The sequence below is a fragment of the Amia ocellicauda genome, chromosome 9, assembly GCF_036373705.1.
Source record: "Amia ocellicauda isolate fAmiCal2 chromosome 9, fAmiCal2.hap1, whole genome shotgun sequence".
Classification (NCBI taxonomy): Eukaryota; Metazoa; Chordata; class Actinopteri; order Amiiformes; family Amiidae; genus Amia; species Amia ocellicauda.
The window spans coordinates 10146471-10165794 of NC_089858.1; the positions used below are offsets into that span (position 1 = coordinate 10146471).

At 41.4% G+C, this 19324-nt stretch overlaps 3 protein-coding genes across 8 annotated transcripts in view; 2 read left to right on the plus strand and 1 right to left on the minus strand.

Annotated features, from left to right (window-relative positions):
* Window positions 1-11613, plus strand: part of cdk5rap2 (CDK5 regulatory subunit associated protein 2) — a 38137-nt gene extending 26524 nt beyond the window's left edge. For 3 of the 6 annotated variants that reach the window (XM_066713063.1, XM_066713066.1, XM_066713064.1), the window contains 18 exons: window positions 121-742; window positions 1033-1265; window positions 1600-1651; window positions 2231-2395; window positions 2673-2863; window positions 4453-4542; window positions 4879-5205; window positions 5321-5446; window positions 5587-5703; window positions 6141-6330; window positions 6608-6729; window positions 8031-8291; window positions 8384-8500; window positions 8592-8857; window positions 9175-9321; window positions 9444-9582; window positions 9792-9838; window positions 10988-11613. In XM_066713063.1, coding sequence (XP_066569160.1) covers window positions 121-742; window positions 1033-1265; window positions 1600-1651; window positions 2231-2395; window positions 2673-2863; window positions 4453-4542; window positions 4879-5205; window positions 5321-5446; window positions 5587-5703; window positions 6141-6330; window positions 6608-6729; window positions 8031-8291; window positions 8384-8500; window positions 8592-8857; window positions 9175-9321; window positions 9444-9582; window positions 9792-9838; window positions 10988-11026 — 3251 coding nt within the window. In that variant the 3' untranslated portion in view covers window positions 11027-11613. The remainder of the gene's footprint in view (window positions 1-120; window positions 743-1032; window positions 1266-1599; window positions 1652-2230; window positions 2396-2672; window positions 2864-4452; window positions 4543-4878; window positions 5206-5320; window positions 5447-5586; window positions 5704-6140; window positions 6331-6607; window positions 6730-8030; window positions 8292-8383; window positions 8501-8591; window positions 8858-9174; window positions 9322-9443; window positions 9583-9791; window positions 9839-10987) is intronic. The other 3 variants (XM_066713067.1, XM_066713068.1, XM_066713065.1) reach the window with 2 other exon arrangements.
* Window positions 11614-12014: 401 nt separating this feature from the next.
* Window positions 12015-15639, minus strand: LOC136758571 (uncharacterized). Its single transcript, XM_066713073.1, has 7 exons — window positions 15113-15639; window positions 14792-14906; window positions 14288-14400; window positions 13125-13224; window positions 12884-13005; window positions 12589-12763; window positions 12015-12477 (listed from the first exon to the last, which is right to left on the minus strand). Exons 1-7 carry the CDS (start codon window positions 15219-15221, stop codon window positions 12453-12455), a joined length of 759 nt encoding a protein of 252 aa, XP_066569170.1. The 5' UTR covers window positions 15222-15639; the 3' UTR covers window positions 12015-12452.
* A 153-nt stretch (window positions 15640-15792) lies between these two features.
* rpl28 (ribosomal protein L28) lies at window positions 15793-19065 on the plus strand. Its single transcript, XM_066713075.1, has 5 exons — window positions 15793-15946; window positions 16830-16920; window positions 17344-17467; window positions 18427-18545; window positions 18936-19065. Exons 2-5 carry the CDS (start codon window positions 16840-16842, stop codon window positions 19023-19025), a joined length of 414 nt encoding a protein of 137 aa, XP_066569172.1. The 5' UTR covers window positions 15793-15946; window positions 16830-16839; the 3' UTR covers window positions 19026-19065.
* Window positions 19066-19324: the final 259 nt, after the last annotated feature.

Genomic DNA, 19324 nt, shown 5'->3' on the forward strand with positions numbered 1-19324 from the left:
CAAGGCAACTTAGACATAAATGCCTTGTTCCAGACAGTTAGAAAGATGGCTCAACTATTATATTGCATTAAAATGTGCTTGTGACCCACACCTGTTTTTGTGTTTGTGTTTGTTCTGCAGACAATGACAGTCAGCTAAAACAGCATGCCAGTGAGCCGAGCATCCCTTTGTTACTCAAGCAAATGCATGGGAACTTCTTCTCCATGGAGAACCTAGACACCAACACCACCACCTCCTATCCTAGTTCCCCGGCTCTGAGCTCCCCTAAGATCAGCATGAAGAGCCTGCAGATGTATGACGACTACGGCTTTACTGACAACCTGGAGCAGCTGAAGCAGCAAGTTCTGGAGCTGAAGGCTCAGCTGGAGAATAATCACAGGGTCATCCGTCACTTGCAGAGCCTCCTTCGCAGGAACTCCCTGTCCAGCGATCTGCTGACCATCAGCTCAGACCCAGGCCACAGCGTCACAGGGAAGCTTCAGGATGAACAGGTGCTGGATCACGAGGAACTGCCGAAGGACAGTCAAGAGCTGTCTTCCCACAAGTCTTCTGGGATCTTCAGCAGGGATCACAGCCAAAATCAGAGCTTCCCATTGAGCCAAGAACAAGAGGAAAAGCAGATGTTGAAAGACCAGATAACTAACCTCGGCATTGAGCTTGACAAAGAGAAGGCCTTGAACAAAAACCTAGCAGAACAGTTACAGCAGATTCAGTTCAAGACCAGGTCAACATCCCCAGCCAGGTGACCATAAAACCTCTTAAAGTTGTTGTATCATAACCATAACATATTATTCCATTTAGTTAAATGCTACACTGCCCCAGAGGGTGGAGAATGAGCTCAAAAAATCAAGAAATCATTGTCTCGTCTGTTAGCTCTGTGGAAGCCCTGATCTGAAAAGTAAATGGTTTTAATTAAGCATAAATGGGCTTTGAATTAGTTGTGGGTGACAGATATAGGAGCCTCTGTTTTTGCTCAAGTCTTTTTTCCCCTCTGTGCTTGTGTTCAACCCTGCTGTCTGTTCTATCGCCCAGGTTCGACTCTCTGGTCCAGTCACAGGCCCGCGAGTTGTCGCAGCTCCGTCAGCAGATCAAGGAGAGCCGGGGTCTGGGGTCTCTGCAGCGCCACCAGCTCAAGGACCTCAGCAAGGCTTTCGAGGAACTGTTGCAGGCCAGTGATGTCGATTACTACATAGGGGAAGTTTTCCGTGAGCAGCTGGACCAAAGCCTGACCGTGCTGGAAAAGCTGGAGGACAGGCTGGACAACGGTGAGTTCACTTCTCCCTCAGATCAGAACAAAAATGGGCAATGCGTTTCTCAGACACCGCGATCGAGGCACATCCATGAGTAAAATTGTATGTATCCTCCCAAGTTTTCGCGATTTAGAAAGCTTTGCAGCCCATTTCCCCGGTAAACTATTGTGGAAGTTGTTTATTTTGTGAGATTGTTTATGCATAACTGAAAGCATTACTTGCTCGCCACAATTACCAAGCAAAAGTAACCACATAAACTTGGCCTATGTCTGCTGGGGAGAGGTACTGAATTGCGATTTGATTCAGAATGACAGGGCCTTCAAAAGGAATCTTCTTCGTTGTTTTCCAGGAGATGCATATTTAAATAACGAAGATGGGGCTCTTCTGGAGCTAACTCAAAGGTAGGGTGTCCCTGTCCCCCCCCCCAACCCCTCAACTCTTTCCCTGTGGTGCTGGTTGTAAACTCCCTCCTCTCTTCCTCTGTGAATGTCTGTCACTATGAATGTGACTTTGAACAGCTCACATCTGCTTGGTCAGCTTACATTTGTAGTCTGTGGAAAAGAGAATAAAATCTTATCTTATTTTTTATGTGGTATTTGGAGCTTTTCTGCCAGCCTTTTGAATTCTGAAATTCTCTTGTGGCTGATTACCTCAATCATTTGAAAATCAGACAGTCAAGCCTTTGTTTCCTTTGTTGATTATTATGGGTTTTACTCAAATCAATTTCCTTTCTGCTACCACAGACCCCTTTGGCAATTAGTCAATGAAATGGTTCTGCAGTGGCCAAGGCAAATTAACGGTTGGAGTCTATGAACCAATTATCACTGACCAGGCTACTGGTCTCTAGTATGTTGTCGGTCTTATCCATATGATTGAACAACCAATCTCACCTTCCCAATATGTATGCACGCCTTTGCTGATTTCTCCTCGTGTCATCCATATCCTGCTTTATTCATTGAAAATCCCATTTCAACCCACAGACAGTCTTGCTCTTTGTTGCTGGCTAGTCCTGATAGCCTACAACAGGAGATAACCTTCCTCCGAAAGCAGCTGGAGGATGAGAGGAGACAGTTGCAAAAGCAGCTGAAAGGTCTTGTGCGACAGAATCAAAATCTAGCTGAGGCCACTAAAGAACAGCTTGATCTGTAAGTCATCTGTTCTGACTTTGGACTGTGTCCACTGGGATGAAGGCATGCGTTTGATGTGTCGGTGTCTTTTCTTTCCTTCCAGTATTTTGTATTTTTTGTGTTTTGTAAGATGTTTATTCATGTGATAGTAGTTAACCAAAACATTTTATTCCAAATGAAACAGCAGTGTCATAATATTCTGATACGCATTAGACATTGAAAGTTTAACCATATAAAGCAAAGCAGTGGAGAAGCACCTAGCCCTGTGTCTGACACTTCTGTGGTCTGTGTCTAGGCTAACAAGGGAACTGCAGGAGAAGAACAGGACGATTCAGCGGCTGCAGCAGCAGGTCAGAAGCCAGTCTCTGGAGCTGACGAGCGGCCACCCCAGCTCTGACTCCGACACGTCAGACAGGAGCGCCCAGAGACCACGGGATAACAGCTCCACCACGCCTCTCCAGCACAGACACGGCCGGACACCTGAGGGTGAGACCTTTACTGGAGATCTAAAGTTCACAGGGCAGACTTTTTGTTAGTATGCCACAATCTCACTTTGAAAATGATAACAATCAATATCTGACCTGACCACTGTCGACAATAAATCATTGAAGAACAGGAATAAAACCTTGGGCCATCACTGCATGATCATGCTTTCTAGCATAGTTTGTTCAGGGCTGTGACATTGATGAACCTTTATTGATGGAACAGGTGCTTCCAGTCAGTGTCACACACTCCAGAATAAAGTGTCCTGCCCCCAGCCCTTGACAGCTGAAGCTTCAGGTACCATCAGATTAATAGCTAGTGTTTCATATATTTGGAGACTGGAGTCATGCTATACGTTAAACAAATATTATACAGCTGTCACAATAAAATTGAATATATGAACTGAAATATGAATATGAAAATTCAATCCGTGTCGCTCAATTTGCGTAAGTAACAACACTTGCATTTTGTAATTCCCCATTCTTCTGAATTCAATTGGTACATTTCCCAAAGAGCGAGAACAGAGGCAGGGACCAGTGTAAAGTTTCTCCCAGCACTTAAAAATACATTATTCATGGCAGGTATCCTATTTAATCCGTAACTTGTGTCCTTCAAGGAGAGACAATGGCTGCCATTATGGAAATGGCTTTGCAGTGACATGCGAGAGGGTACAGCGAGGTTTACCCCCAAACGTTAATCTGCTCTTGGTAGTCCACTGGGTACTGCTACCGAGACCACAGGCTGGTTATCAGAGAATGGATCTAGAAGAGGCAGAGGCAGGGCATAAGTTTGTTTCACGCGGAAAAGGGATGAAAATATGTAAGACTGCGAAGGATGAAAGCAGAGGTATTTTGGTCGCATGGCTGTGTAGATATCCTCTGGGTATTTGTTTGACTGTTAGATTTTTGTTTTCTAAGACTCTTCCAGGTTTATTACTTTTAACGTGTAGGCTAATTACATTTGCATTTGGTGGTAAATTTTGGCAAAGATTGTTTTGTTTTTTTAACCGATAAAAGTATAATTGGTCATCTTTTATGATATGTAAAATTAAAAACTTAGAAAATTAGGGAAAATTGAATATTCAGTTAATGTTTCAATATTTTCAGAAGAATTTTGTGCCTTCAACAATCTATTGATATTTAAAAATACTTTGAAGGTTTTGTTACACTCTTTGCCGCTGTTGTATGATTCTGTGAATTGTTCCTGTATAGAGACGACTGATTGACAGTGGAATTAATTTTGTCTATTGTGTCAGTGAGGGCTGGGCTTTCTGGGAGCATCAAGGGCATATATTAGATCTTTGTATCTGCTGAAGGCAATATCAATCCTCTTTGAATTAAATGGGATCCAGTTTCTATTAATCTGCAATGCTAGCTGTTCAATATCAATATCTATATACAGTCCTGGTCCTGAGGCCACAAATATTGAGGCAAAAGTGTAATATGCCATTGTGTGTGAAGCTTTGAAGTTAGGCTTACAGTCTGGATAAAGCCTGTTACACTACTTTTCCTCTTAGAAGGTAGGAACAGGGATGTGGCGATTAGATATGAAAAATAAGTCTTCCTACTTGTGTTTTTTGGTTATTTCTCCAGGAATAAAAGTGCCTAACGGTGAACAAACAGAAGAGGCCTCACATCAACCCAGTGTTATTGGTTGTTCAGCTCGGAAGTCATATATTCCAGGTTAGGGGCTTGAGTTTTTGGCCCTTGATTGTAGACATATTGCATTTAATTGAACTGTATTGTCCATCCACAGAAATGCAGGATGTAGTTATAATGAGGTGTGACTGGGAAAGGGTTAAGGTACACTGGCAGTCTAGGACTGGGCCGGTAAGGTCACACTGCCCTGCAATGTATTTTATCAGCATGCTAATACCAGGGCAAATAACATTCCACAATTCATAGTTGCATTATAAAATTCCGGGGGAACTAAAATCTGCTATAACTTAATGTTTCTGTAATTACAATGTAATGCATGAAATTACATATTTTAATAATTTGAAGTAACTTTTCTCGCAGAGAATGGAGCAGATGACCACAGCCTCTCTCTGGCGGCTCTCAGCACAGAGGACGCTGCAGTGGAGAGGGACGACGGACAGGCCCAGAACAAATATGTCCACGGCCTGCAGAGGGAGAACAGCCTGTTGCTGGAGAAGCTGAAGAACAGCGAGCAGCTCAACGACACCCTGCGCAGCGAGCTGGATCTGCACCGCACCATTCTGACCAACAGAGCGGAAACAGGCAGCCCAAGGCCGCCCTCGCCCCCACGCACAACCACCACCGCCAGTCAGGGGACTAAGCCACCAAAGGAAGAGAAGAACGAGGCTCCTAGCTCCATGAATGCAGGTACCTCCGATTAGGATTAGCATCCAGATCTTGTAATGGTTCCTTTGAAATTTTTGGCAGAACACTTTAAATTTTGAGTGTAGCCATGCAGATGTATGTTTCTCCTCCTTTGTAGACTTGCTGGCAGAACACCTTCAGGAGATCCGCAGTCTGCGGCAGCATCTGGAGGAGTCCATCAGGACCAATGACCGCCTGCGAGAGCAGCTGGAGCGGAAACTGGCTGAGGCTGAACGAGACCCAGGTTAGCATTCCACCCTAAAGAAACTACTCGAGTCTTTATTAATTAGAAAGTTAATCGTGTAGTTACATTGTGTCTGTTGTGCTTTTTTTTTTTTAATACAACTTAAAAAATCGTGCCCTCTATTTGTTTTCGATTTTCAGCCTCCACAAACATATTTATCCATGGGTCAGAGGAGCCAGGCCAGCTAGCCAATGAGGTGCGCTTCTTATGGGGGCAGAACCAGGCCTTAAAGGAGCAGCTGAGTCTGGGGTCTCGAGGTAAGGCTCAGAGCACCACCCTGCCCACTCGCCTCAAACCAGCCCCCGTAAAGAGACTGTCCTAACAGGTTGCCCACAACAGAGCACGTTAGGTGGCAGATTAATTGCTGGCACACAACAGCTTGGATTCCTGTAGTTAAAAAGGATGAAAAAGAGCCACCATCCATTAGGGGGATAACAAGGTCTCTGACTATTACCTTCAAGGGAGAGGGACCTATGAATCCTATTATAAGTCATGTGGTTTGATCGGTTATAGACCCGTCTGCGGTCAGCCCTGGTGCTTTACACAGATCTTCCAGTGCATTGCAAACCGAATGGCCACTGAGTCGGAGGAGCTATGCAAGAACATGCTTTAATTTTACCAACAGGAGTCCTAACTAACTACAAGACTGCTTCAATTATTATAATCCTTCCTAAATTGGTTTCTTGACGCGCAGATAAGCAAAAGGAGAACGAGAAACTCCGAGAATCCCTGGCCAAGAAGAATGCCAAGCTGGAGTACCTGCGTAATGAGTGTGACGCGGTGAAGAAGGAGAACAGCCGCCTGCAGGGGCGCCTAAGCAGCGTGGGGGAAGAGAACAAGCGGCTGAAAGACGCACTGCGCTACAGCCGCGACGAGATCGACCGGTGAGTGCAGACATGTCGGGGTTAATGACGCATCTGCCACCAAGGCTATGTCTCATCTGAAGTATAGAGCTCAAGGACGTTTGGTAGCGCCATGAGGCAGTGATGGATTTGGGTACCAAGGCCTTTACCTTAACCTTCAGACCCTTTACCCTTTATAAATACGGCAGCCATATATATATAAGATGCATCTGATTAGAATCCGTTGCGAAGCTCTCAAGGGTGCAGGTGTACAGTTTTCCCCAGTATCGATGTCAGTGAGCGCTCCCACTTGTTTCAGGTTGCAGTGCGAAATAAATATTCAGCGGCAGCAGCTCGCCGACAGCCACCAACTCCTGCAGTCCCTGCGAGTGGAGTTGCAAGTGTACGAGCAGATCAAGACTGCCAGTGACAAAAAGACAGGTACGTTTCACAGCATGGCCCCGACATCACACAGGAACCCCGTTCACCTGAACTTGCCTTTTGGTTGGCCACAGTCTCATTCTTCTCATAACCTTTTCACTATTTTTAAAGAGTTCTCACCAGACTGACTATAGAGTGTTTTAAATAGGTTGCTTAAGGAGAAAATTACCTGCTCAGAAGCAACAGGCTAAATAGATTAATTTACCCAAAGTGAACACAAGGTTTGTTGAATCCAAAAACCAACAAGAAATCGTAGGAAAATGGGTTACTAAAACACAAGTCGTGTGCCCAATTATGAATCATTTCTAATTCAGGTTCACTAATCTTGAAATTGATTTAATTCACAGTAATCTAATCATCTTTAATGTCTGCTGTCCTGTAATGTGATTACTCCCTGCACTTACCCCCTCAGTGCTCCCAGTCTCGGTTGTGTGACTGGGCCGATTTGTTCTGGCTCAGTGAATTACAGCATCACTGTTGGTGTGTGCAGTGTGGCATACCACACAACTATACCAAATCAAGGCTTATTATGAAGACTTGGTGGAGCTGTGTTCAGCGAGTATTGGCCATTAATGATGTCAGTAGGCTGATATCTCATTGTAATATAAGGGCGTATAGTGTCATTATTTTTTTTGCTGTGGGGCCATATTATTATATCTGTATTTTGTCAATTTCCAAAATTAAATAAATGTTTTGCTACAAATGAATAAAAGAATCTGAAACAAATCTGAAAATACAAAATAGGCAATGGGGGATCTCTTTCTTCAGCTCCTGGGAATGTTTAAAGTATAGCCTGTAGAAAATGAAAGTCACATTATGAATTAGAGATCAGTTTTAGTCTCCTCCTCTTAGCATTCATAGGACAGTACATTACTGGGGATTAGATCTACACACCCAGTACTGCTAGAAGGCAAGTGGGGACATCAATAGTTTCCATTTTAATAACTGTTGGTGCTCATAATTGTTTAATATGTCATAATGTTAAGATACACATGGTGCATATCAATAACTTCCATTGTATTCATGGTTACTTAATCTGTATGTTCTATACTTTTTTGTTTGATACTGAGATTTTCAAATATTATGTAAATGAAAATGTTACAGCATTTGTGATTCTTATTTGGTATTTCCACACTTTTATTCAGAGTTACTGACAGACATAATAAGACTGAAAAGGAATTATTAAGCTGCTGTGGAAAATATCCGTATCTTTTAAATAAACTGACATATTTAGACTGGATACATATATTGTATTGTTTACACCAACATTGACCATGGATTCTTGGTGTGATCTATGGTAGTTTCAGAGGCAGGGCTGGGGCCAGCTGAGGAGACCCGCACCCACAGTCCCGGAGGCCTGGACCTGCACGAGCTCCTGTCTGAGATCCGCCACCTGAGGATCCAGCTGGAGAGGAGTATCCAGACCAACAATGCACTGCGGCAGAAACTGGAGGAGCAGCTGCTGAGAGGGCCGGCCCAGGCTGAGGGATCTCCTTCAACCATCAACATCAACTACCTCCTGTCCGGAGAGCACAGGCACTCAGCACTCAGCGGCCACACAGGTATCAGTAAGCGTCCTCCACTGTCTCAAAGAATGATTTCCTCAGCACTGCAGCTGAAATTAAGAGGAAATGCATGTACTCCTCTATTTCAGATAACATGAAATCACCGACTCATGACGGTTGTGAGCCGTTCCCACACCCGGCCTTCCACGGCTCTCCAAACTCCGGGCGATCTTCAAGGGACAAGGACGTTTCGAATCTGTTTCAGGGTAGGTCACATGCCAGTCATTTGTTTATCAGCTCCAGTTAAATATTTTTTGGGGGGGGTTGAAAACTAAAATCTTGTGCTTTGCCTTTCAGAGATGAGCAGACGTGCAAAGACGGACATAGACCGCGTGTCCCAGTGCAGCGGCAGCTCCGCAGACAGCACGTCTCCCACGCCCTCCCGACTGGTGCCCGGCCATCGCCTGTGGGCCAACAAACATGGCCGCCACATCCTGGGACTGCTGGAGGATTACAACGCTTTGAGGAAACAGATTTCAGAGGGGAAGATGCTGACCAACGGGATGGACAAACGCCTGCAAGAATGTTTCCACGCTCTCTCTCACAAGGCCTCTGAGTCCAAGGTAAATTCCCTTTGAGGGAAAGGATACAGAGGCCAGTGTGTGATGCATAAGAAAAGTGGTTAATGAAATGATCTGATAAGTCCTCCTGTGTACTGGTGTTTCACTGCAGGAAGGTATTTGTTGTGTCAGACTAATCACTAGGAAAGGTTGTATTCCTTCTCTTCTCCATGTCATGTTGTTTGAAGCGGCCCAAGTCCTTGATTTAAACCACACTCTTGCTCTCTTTTACATGTTTTTATATACAGCAACTCAGGTTTAAGAGAGACGTCTGTACAGGAATAGTCATCAGTTCGATAATTTGTCTGCTACTGTTTCAGGTACTCGATCAGCGCTTCCTGAAAGGTTTCTCAACAAACGTCAACACGATGCAGCAGGTCCTGGAGGAAGCCAGTCGTCTGCTGAAGCTGCTGTGGAGAGTTTCTCTCCCGACGAACGTGTCTGTCAACTGTGGTCAGAGCCAGCAGGTATATGGGAACTTTGGTCTAGGTTTTATGTTTTGACTAGACTTAACCATGGCAGAAATATGGAACATCGGCCTAATTTAATGAGAGCTAAATATATATATATATATTTTTTTTCAAACTAGGATGAGCTTTTGAAGAATGAAATTGCAAGACTGAAAAGCAAGTTATCGCAACAAGAAAAAATGCTGACTGGGACGGTCAAGCGCCTGCGCACGACCAACCAACTCAAAGAGGGAATGGAGAAAGTCATCATTCATCAGCGTAAGCCACACAGCCCAAATAATGTTTTTTCTGATGGACACTTCATAATCGGCAACACTATGGAAATTTTCTTTGAGTCTGTGTGATATATATGTAACGAGGAAATCTGTTCATTCCAGCTAATTTGGGATGTCGGGTGTTTTTTGGGGTTCAGTGTTTTGATGTATTTTAGATGCACTAAGGAAAGCTGTATATTCCCTCTTTTATAGTGTCACTGACTCATGGTGTCCTGAAGAAAGCCAGAGGGAATTTGGAGGTGAGTTCCAATAAACCACATTATTATTTAATTGAGTACTTTTTTGGGGGAAGCTTTTTTCTGTGAATTAATCTAATCTTAATGTGTAAATAGTCTTTCACTTTATTTAAAGGCGACTTTTGTCTATAAAACTTGTAAAAGTCCTCTCTGGGATTAAAATTTTGGTTTTAATGTTTTGAATTAGAATTTCTAAACAAAATACTGGAACTTTTCAAGAAAATGTGCAGGATTTTTTCAGCTATTTAAATACCCAAGAGCCTAAGCCAGTCCAAGACGCCAAAGAGAGTTGTCTTAAGTGTCTATGACCTCTACTATATTAGGCCTCCATGCCTGTCATATTTAGTCTTGCTCTATTTTTCTAGCTTCTAATTTCTACCATCATTGCACACTGCTGCCTTTTCCCTGTAATGATGTTTTTTTCTTTTTTTATCGTGCTTTCTCACGGCACCTACTGTCCTTTATTTGAGCAATTGCAGACAAATTATTTCACACTTTTTGGCCTTAAAGGCTTGCCAGATCCAGCTGAAGGTCAGTTTTTGTATGTAGGTTTTGTTTTGTCTGTGATGCATGGAGATGTGGCCGTTGCTGTAAGAGTCTGGATTTTTATTTTTTTTTGTCTCCCAGACTTGCATGCTCTCCATTCTTTTATTCATTCTGTTCGGTCTTAACCATGTGTGACAGTGTGAACTCCACTCCCATGTCACAGGACAGAGTCATTTTATTAAATGTCATGTTGATATGTGGAGTATTTTTATGAAAGTTTAAGGAGTGAAAAGACAGCAGACTAATGTAATTATATATCCAAGCTGCAAATGCAATTGTACATGCAGACTTGTCAGAACACATTCACCCGAGATATAATTATATTTGTCTGGTCGCTATTGCATGTTCTTGCTTCCAGTTATCTTTGGTTAACAAACAAGAAAGCACCGTGACTTTAAAAATGACCCTGTACTGCATAAAGCTTGATCTGCTTGTGCGTTTGGTGCCCTAACTGTTCTGTACACACTTCATATCCAAAGACAATAGGCAAGCCATGCTTATCTTGTATTGTTTTTCATGTGGAATAAATAGAGAACATTCTGTGCACGATACATTTCATCTTGCTTATTTATGGACTTATGGACTTATTTATCTCTCAACTAACAGGTTCCATCCATGGAAGAAACCCCAGTGAATGGGAGCTGATCAGAGAGGCTGAAAGAGACGCTTTCGAGTGTCTTTACAACAAACAAGGCGAGTCCTCTGATGAGCAGCACAGCGAAATATCAGCATCACCCCCGTGCAGCTACTAACTGCTTTGTTTGACAAAATCCAGTAGTAGAATTATTTTACGGTACACTTTAGAAAATAACATATTGGGAAAGAAATTAACAGATTGAACTTGCACAATTACTTTAATGTTTTGGACTCCTTTTGATAAGTTTTATTGTAAAGGAAATAATGTACATATTCAAGTTGTCTTTTCAATTTCATAAGCTGGACAAAGTAATAATTTTAAATGTTTTAAGTTTTTATATATATATATATAGAGAGAGAGAGAGAGGGAGGGAGGGAGGGAGAGAAACACTCTCCATTGTCTTGCATTTTATTATGAACCTGTTGAAGAGAAGTGAAAATGTTTTAATTTTTACCCCTCAAAAACTTTGATTTGTTGATGTTCATTGTTAAAGTTTTCCCAATGTATTTGGGTTTTAAAGAAGCTGTTGAAAAGGTATGAAAGAGAAAAGAGAGAGTGTACAAAGAGAAAAATTAAAGCAGTGTTCAGCTTGAAATGGTTTGTTGGTCTTTGTTTTGAAATGTCTTTTTGGTGTTTGTTTTGCACTAGTATTTAGGGACAATGAGCATTGTAGTTCAATACACTCGGTGCATAGAAGGAATCGGGTAAGACATTCTGTGGAAAGCCGTACTGAATTAAGAGGAAATAAAAGTGAGTTGGGTACAATATGAAACTTCTAAATCTACAATGGTACACAACATACTATTTGCATGTTGTTACATATAATCCAGTTTTATCCCTTTGAAGGCATACATATTTCTAGCCAAGAGGAAAGAAAATGGATGACTTGCTTAAGAGATACTGGTGCTAAAATTGTATTTGACAGTGTTGTACTGTACAGTGTTTTGCAAGAGCTAAAGTGCAGTGCAGCAAATAATCCAATTTAAACATGCAGAATAAAAATCCCCATCCTACAGGAAGAAAACACCTTTAATTAAATTAGACAATAATTAAATAAAAATATAATGAAAAGCACTCTAAATTCACTAAAATATTTGATCTCAAAATGGTGTACTCCCATGATCTTGTCAGGGAAAGTTGCATAGACCCAGGATCACTCTTAATATTTTCTCTGACCACACACAGAACTGCAGTATATACAGGCGGGCATCTTTCATAACGTGAACAAATTAGCAAGTCCAGCAATAAACTGAGTGTTCAGGTAGAAGGAGGGTAAGAATTTCTCCAGTTTTCCTGGTCTGCTTCAATTTAGACTCTTCTGTTCATTTATGGGGGTTTTTTTTTTCAACTTTTCAGTCATTTTCAATTGTTGCAGCTGCCTCCTCTGCTTTCCTGAGCAATCTCTCCTGTGAGTTCAAACGTTCAATCGCAATGTCATTTGGCAGCTCCCGTGAAATGCCTATATAGGTAGGGGGACAAAAAAAAACATCCTCGTGAAAGAGAAGTCAACAAAATGGTTAAAATTCTCAATTTCATTACAAATTCTCCATTTGTAAGAATAAAGATCTACCCATAATAGTGTGGTTGCTCTCCCCCGGTGTGCGCCGCAGTGTCCGTCTCTGGGTGTGGATGCTGACTGCAGTGTGACCTCAGCGCTGACTGTGCCCTCCGAACTGCCACCTCCAGCATGGCCCGATCACGCAAAATCTCCTGTAGATTGCAGAGGTCCATTTCCAACAGCATGCCTGAAAAAGACAACACACCCGAGTTAATACCCACAGCAGGCCTCCGAACTTAACAAATATGTCCATGTAGCTCAAATTACTATGTAGCCAAGAGCAAACCAGCGCCGCCTCTCCTCTCACCTGTGATGTCCGCACAGTTCATTCTGTCCATCTCCTCCACAATAGCAAAGAGCTTCTCTCCCAGCCTCTCCTTCTCATCCAGCTCGGAAGAATTGCTTGTTTGGCTCTCCATCTGGTTTTGTCTAGAATACAAAAAGTGAAAGCACTAGGAAGTAGACGTATATTAGGAATTGTATCACACGGACTGAATCTGGTTAATGTAATGTGCCGTCCATTATGATCGGCTACAATCAAAACTTACTCTGCCAGTGTTTGTAGTGCAATGTTCACCTTTTCCTCCAAAACACTGGGATTTGAAAGTAGTTTGCGTACATCTTCTTTCTTCTGTTCTAGTAACATTCCTATAATGACAGATCACTCTCATTACATAAATATATAATATACTTACTTTCAATACAGGTGACAATTCTCGTATGTTCTGCACTGGCTGTGGTTTGAATACTTGTATTTGCCATCTAGTTTAGTAGCATATATTTGCTAATTGTAGCCTTAATTTCTATTTTAAATGTTTTATCTGATTTAATTTGGTAATATAAGAAGTTATCTTGGACTGCTAATAGATCCTCTGAGCTCTGTCCTGAAAACTCAAGGCATTCAGTCAAGAGTATCTTTAGCCTTCTTCACAGCAGCATGCTGGGTACTACAGTGCCCCCCACTGACTGAAAACTGGTACAGCACTCGCACAATTCTCCTTTTTAAAAATGTAAAAGAATAAATACTAGTATATTTGAGAGTCGTCCAGTTTACTACCATGTTAGTTAACTTTTTTTGATAAAGGTACATTTTGCAATTACAGCTGTGTTCGAGTTCCAGTGAATACAAAATCAATACCGAAAACTGGCTGCGTGTGTAGCTTAATAATGTTACTTTGTTTCTTGCTCCTCTTTCCTTTTGTCATTGCTAGCGGCGCAGAACATCCCAATGATCCCATTGGACACAAGAAATAACAAATCCCACCCTCACATCAATTTTCATTATGCAAACTTTGCCACTGATGTGTGTGCCACCCCACCCCAACCCCTGTATAGTTTCGTTTTCTTCTTCTCATTCATTGACTGCAGTGAAATGAAAACACATTAAATACACCAGTACAACACATGTGACAGCTTTTACTTTTACACTGTTGGCTCAAGTGTAGTCTCAAGCATCTTACAAGTTAATATAACCTCATGGGTTTGTGATTGGATTGTTTACAAAAGTCCAAATATCTTCACAGATCCAGCCTCTTTTCATTTCAAAGTGCACCAGATTGACGCATTTAACTGTTAAAATGTACTATTTTTTCTCCCAGAGGGACATACCCCCGGACCCCCCTACAGATTGCGGGGTCCCCCCCCCACAGTTTCCAAAACTCCTCTGGGAAACACTGCATACACAAAAGTAGTCTGGTATGACAGTACTAACCCGTTATCTTCTCGGTGTAACAAGTGTTGTAAACATCAACAAGATCATAGAGCTGGTCACCCAGGGAGTCTGTGGAGGCAGAGATTCCATCTTCAACCTGAGGCTCAGTCTTGCTGCAGAGAAACAGACCTTTTGTCAGATGGTCCTGTATGGTCATAGACCCTTCCCCAAAACCCCACATTATTAGCTCTTCACAGCCCACCGCTGTCTCCTCAGTTGAGGGAAAGCTCTAGTTTTCTGTTAGAGGGAAGACATGACATGAGTCTACAGTAATGCTGACTAACTGCTATCTTTGATATCTTAAGAAATGTTCCAGATATAATAAGCTCTACATATATGCCAGTGGTGGCTGTGCAAGAATGGAGTTGTGCAGCAACTGTAATGGATAGGGAGATGATCATTATAGATATATAAAACATCCTGCACACAAATCCTATCCAAATGAAATGACCTGAGGTGCAAAAATGTAATAATGCAGAAACACGGTGGATTCGTCACCCTTACCCAGCATCTGCTGGTGCCTCTAAGGCGCGAAGAGCCTTTTCCACTCCTTCAGACAGCATCCCTTCATCCTGTAACATCTGCTCTATGACTGGGATGGGAAGTTCCAGCAGCATCCCTGCGAAGTGAATCACAAAACCAGTTCATCATCTAATCACGGCGCAGGCACAGAATTTGTATTTGCATTAATCATACATGACCGTTTCTCAAAAACACACTATTTTTAATAGAAATATTTAATCTCTGAAAATTATTTTATTTTTGGGTTGACCATGAATTGCTTGATAATAACCCAAAATGATGACCCATAAAAATGTATATCACCTGTAAGTTTTGCAGCCATTTCAGAGTGTCTGTGGTAAATTAGATTATATAGCTGCTCCCCGAGCAAGTCAAACTCTTCTTGGTCATCCTCCATTAGCATCAGTCGCATACAGTCATTTATTTCACGTCACTTATTTCAGTTTCTTGAGATCTTAATTATCTGTGTCTTGTCATACGGTTTGCATTTGACATGTTTTACTCGATTCGCACTCTACAAAACAAACAAACGACACAACATGCTTGGTCATATTAGTTAGCTATATAAATCGTGTAAATGGTACTATCTTCTCAGTCATCACGTTTGATGCAACTAGTTTTAAATTTGCTTTTGGAATTGTTGACTGTCATCTACGCTGCAAAAGTAGTAAAATGCAACGTCTCATCTACAAACCTACATCTGATTATATTTTATCCTTTAAACATCCGATTAAACTTTATTTTGTTTCGCTGCGTTATTTTTCTATATGATTTTATTTTTTATTAACACTCCCTAGTATAGGACCCAAACACCGCGCGGTTTGATGACGTAAACTAAGCGCATGAAATTGACTGATACGGGAGTTGACGTATTACACATTTAGCTATGAACAATATCCTTCCGAGAAGTAGTACACCAAACATATAGCTCCATGTTAAAATTAAAGCGTTTTCTGTTAAATTAGTTGTATAAGTGTGATTGTATTTATTCCACAACGGCCCCGTCATTTTAAAACACTGGAACATCTAAATAAAGATATTGTGTCAAACACTAACGCCTTTAAGTGCGGAGGAATCTGTGAAAAGGCTGAAGTGAACCGGCATCCTTCCTTTCCTTCTCTCTTCTGCCACTGGAAGGTAACGTGGTCGTATTTGTGCTGTCGTTTCTACCTTTTATTTCATTATATTTTGCAGTAGTGATGCATCTTTTAACAATGAACCTATCTGTAGTAGCATTTCTATTTCAGACCCCGTTGCCTTAAATCCCTCTGTATGAAATTAAAATGTGTTATATACATTAAACCCGAAGCGTTGTCCAATCTTGCTTGTATTTCCAGGCCTTTACTACTAGGCCCTCGATAAAGTTTTCAGGTTTAGCTTGTTTTATATTAATGTTCAGTTTGAGTAAATATGTGTTTGGAATTAAACTGTATATTTTGTTTATATATTTACTGTACATATGAAAGGTGTGAGCTATTTAGTATCTTATTGTATATGTCAAATAATCGCGACAGGGTTTTGGGAGCATGCTTTCCCGCTGCTCTGTGAAGTACCTTGTGGTAAAATAGGGATTTAATTGCCAGTTTTCTAATCTGGACAGTTAGATTTGTAATATAGTGTCGCATGTGTAAATAAACGATTTAATGTAAAACGAGTGCTGTAAATATTTAGTATTTGATACGAAACGCACTAATAGTCTATCACATTATAAGTTGTATATTCCCCCCCATTTCCCAGTCAGTATTAATAAAACGCGATGTGTTAACGTATAATGAACATGTCTATTTTAAACTTAATTAAAAACCACAATAATAGATATAAATATTCTGTAGAGGGGAGAAACTAACAGTTTGGGCGTATATCGCTTTTCAAACCACCGTATGAATTTCACTCCAAACTGTAAGAAGCTTAAATATCGTTGTTAAGCAGGAAGTATCGGCACTTGGCTGAAGTGAAGTCACTGAGTATTAGTGCTGAAAGTGGTAAGTGTCTTGTGTAATCGTTACTCTTGATGTTTTAGGTGTGTAACAATGTCTGCTCATCTGCAGTGGATGGTGATCCGTAACTGCTCCAGCTTCCTCCTCAAGAGGAACGGGCAGACCTACAGCACTGTGAGTATCTGCTGGGCCATGGATGGCTTCTTTTTCACTGTTGGCCGACATTAAATGAGTTTTAAGGAAAAGATTATGTAAATGATGGTGTCAGCATTTATTTTAATTCTGCCATATTTTTTATATACATCTTTATCATGCCCGTTTTGTAGAGTGTAAGGCTAAGTAACCAGGCAGTGGTGTGGAGTAGTGGTTAGGGCTCTGGATTCTGGAGGGTTCAGCACTGCTGTTGTACCCCTGAGCAAGGTACTTGACCTAGATTACTGTATAAATGGGTAAAAATAATGTATATTGTAACAATTGTCAGTCACCCTGGATAAGAAATCGAGTAATAATAATAACCAGTTTGTGTTACCTGCAAACACCTGTAATCAAGTCACTGATCGTGTAATCTTGTGTATTTTCTCACCCGTGTGCGTATAGGAACCCAACAATCTCAAGTCCAAGAACTCTTTCCGTTTGAATGGACTCGTTCACAGGAAGACTGTTGGTGTGGAGCCAGCTGCGGACGGAAAGGGGGTGGTTGTAGTCCTTAAGAAACGTGCAGGTAAAATATCTTAACCCACGTGTATAGTGTGACTTTAATCTGATTGTCATAACTAAATGTTTTGTGGGATGTGCTCAGGGAGGTTCTGGTTTGAGTGCGAGACTTGGGGACTTGAGGAGTGGTTCCTAACCCTGACCCTGGGGACCCAGTGTTCTGCTAGAATTTGTTACGCACGGAATTTAACTAATAATTGGCCTAATCAGAGCTTTAAAACCAGTGGCGATATAAAGTTAAATATTAAAGTGTTTAAGGAACTGGTATTCTCCCCCTTTTTGTAAGTTAATCTGTTTTAAAAGTTGATTGAAGCACATTATAATTTAATTAATTAAGTTTTTAATTAATTGAGAGTGCAGTTGCATCAAAAACCATCCGCAAAGTGGTTCACCAGGATTGTGAGCCACTGGGCTAGACCCACCTGTGAATCACAAATTGGGTAGTTTTTAGCTATGGTGTTTTGATCTAATAAATTGTATGAAGTGCTTTCTAGCAATACACTAAACAGTGGCAGGGTACAGATTTGTACTTGTGGTTTACTGGTAGGTCAAAGTTTTGATTTGGACTAGCCCTAGTTCATACAATATTGACCTAAGCTTAATTGATACAGATCTATTCTTCATTCTAAAATTGAGCCTCTCTGGTTTACTAGCAGACATGTTTAAATCCATCATTCTCGTACAATAAATGCAATCCTGTCGCTTTCAGGAAATAAACATTGTCAAATAAGTTTAAAGCATTGCCTGCCAGTATGACTCACAAGGAAAGCAAGACTGGAACGTCCAAGAACCAATAAGTCCAAGAGGCTTTTAACACTGAGCTGTGACTGCAAATTTAGATGAGCAGGAGGAAGTGTTTTTTTTTTTTTTTTTACTTTCACATAAAATTTGATGAGTGGTACATCTGAGTATCCTTGGAAGTCCACTTGATCATTGTAGGTTAATGATAAATCTCTGTTCCTATAGGCCAGCGCAAACCTGCCACATCTTACGAGAAGATCACCATCAACAAGAACTCGCGTGCAACTCTGAACAGCCTGCGCCACATCATCCGCAAGAACAACTACAGGAAGGACCTCCGCATGGTACGTGCTCCTGTACAGGACTCTGCAGTAAATGGGCATTCCTTTGGGAAATTATTCTTGCTTGGATTCCTGAGTGTTTACCCTTGAAGGGAAGAATGATGTGAAAGACGTTGATGCAGGTCACGATGGTCTTGATTCTTCAGACCAGAGTTTCTCTCATACAGGCATGTGGAGCCATACTGCCTACAACCGCATGTTTTTTTTTTTGTTTGTTTGTTTTTGTTTTTTTATCCCCAATCAAGTTAGTGTTTAGAGTTTAAGTGTATTCATATTGGAAGAATATGCCAGAATCACTTTTTGCAATGCACGGATAAATCAGGGTGGGATCTTTACATTGGTAATGAAGCTTTGCAGTTGCAAATGCCTGATTTGAGCCTGTTTTCCCTATAGGCCGCTCTGCGCCGTGCCAGTGCCATCCTGAAGAGCCAGAAGCCAGTTGTTGTCAAGAAGAAGCGCACCAGAGCTACGAAGACTGCATAAACTGGCTACTAATATTGTCAATAAACATTTGGTAAACCCACTGAGGCCCTGGTGTCTAAATTTAGAACATGAGAGGTGGAGTGTATATAATATGTAATCTACACTTGTATATGAATATTGCCTAAACTTCTGATTTGCTGTGCTGTTTGAGAGAACTGTTCTAACCTCCTCCTCCCTGTGTGTCATTCACTTGGTCTAATTTGGTGAAGAAGAAAAGTAAATCGCTTTTAAAATCAGTTGGCACGTGTGGAGGTATATAAACATTTTCTGGTGGCATATTTAGATTAACTCATAAATAC

What these genes read in the sequence shown, in the direction of transcription:
- LOC136758571 (XM_066713073.1), bottom strand. Translation starts at nt 15,221, where the DNA reads ATGCGACTGATGCTAATGGAGGATGACCAAGAAGAGTTTGACTTGCTC. An exon ending in AATGGCTGCAAAACTTACAG is followed by an intron (nt 14,907 to 15,112) that starts GTGATATACATT and finishes TTCACTTCGCAG; the next exon opens with GGATGCTGCTGGAACTTCCC. An exon ending in GAACTGTGCGGACATCACAG is followed by an intron (nt 12,764 to 12,883) that starts GTGAGAGGAGAG and finishes TGTCTTTTTCAG; the next exon opens with GCATGCTGTTGGAAATGGAC.
- rpl28 (XM_066713075.1), top strand. Translation starts at nt 16,840, where the DNA reads ATGTCTGCTCATCTGCAGTGGATGGTGATCCGTAACTGCTCCAGCTTC. An exon ending in AGTCCTTAAGAAACGTGCAG is followed by an intron (nt 17,468 to 18,426) that starts GTAAAATATCTT and finishes CTGTTCCTATAG; the next exon opens with GCCAGCGCAAACCTGCCACA. An exon ending in ACAGGAAGGACCTCCGCATG is followed by an intron (nt 18,546 to 18,935) that starts GTACGTGCTCCT and finishes TTTTCCCTATAG; the next exon opens with GCCGCTCTGCGCCGTGCCAG.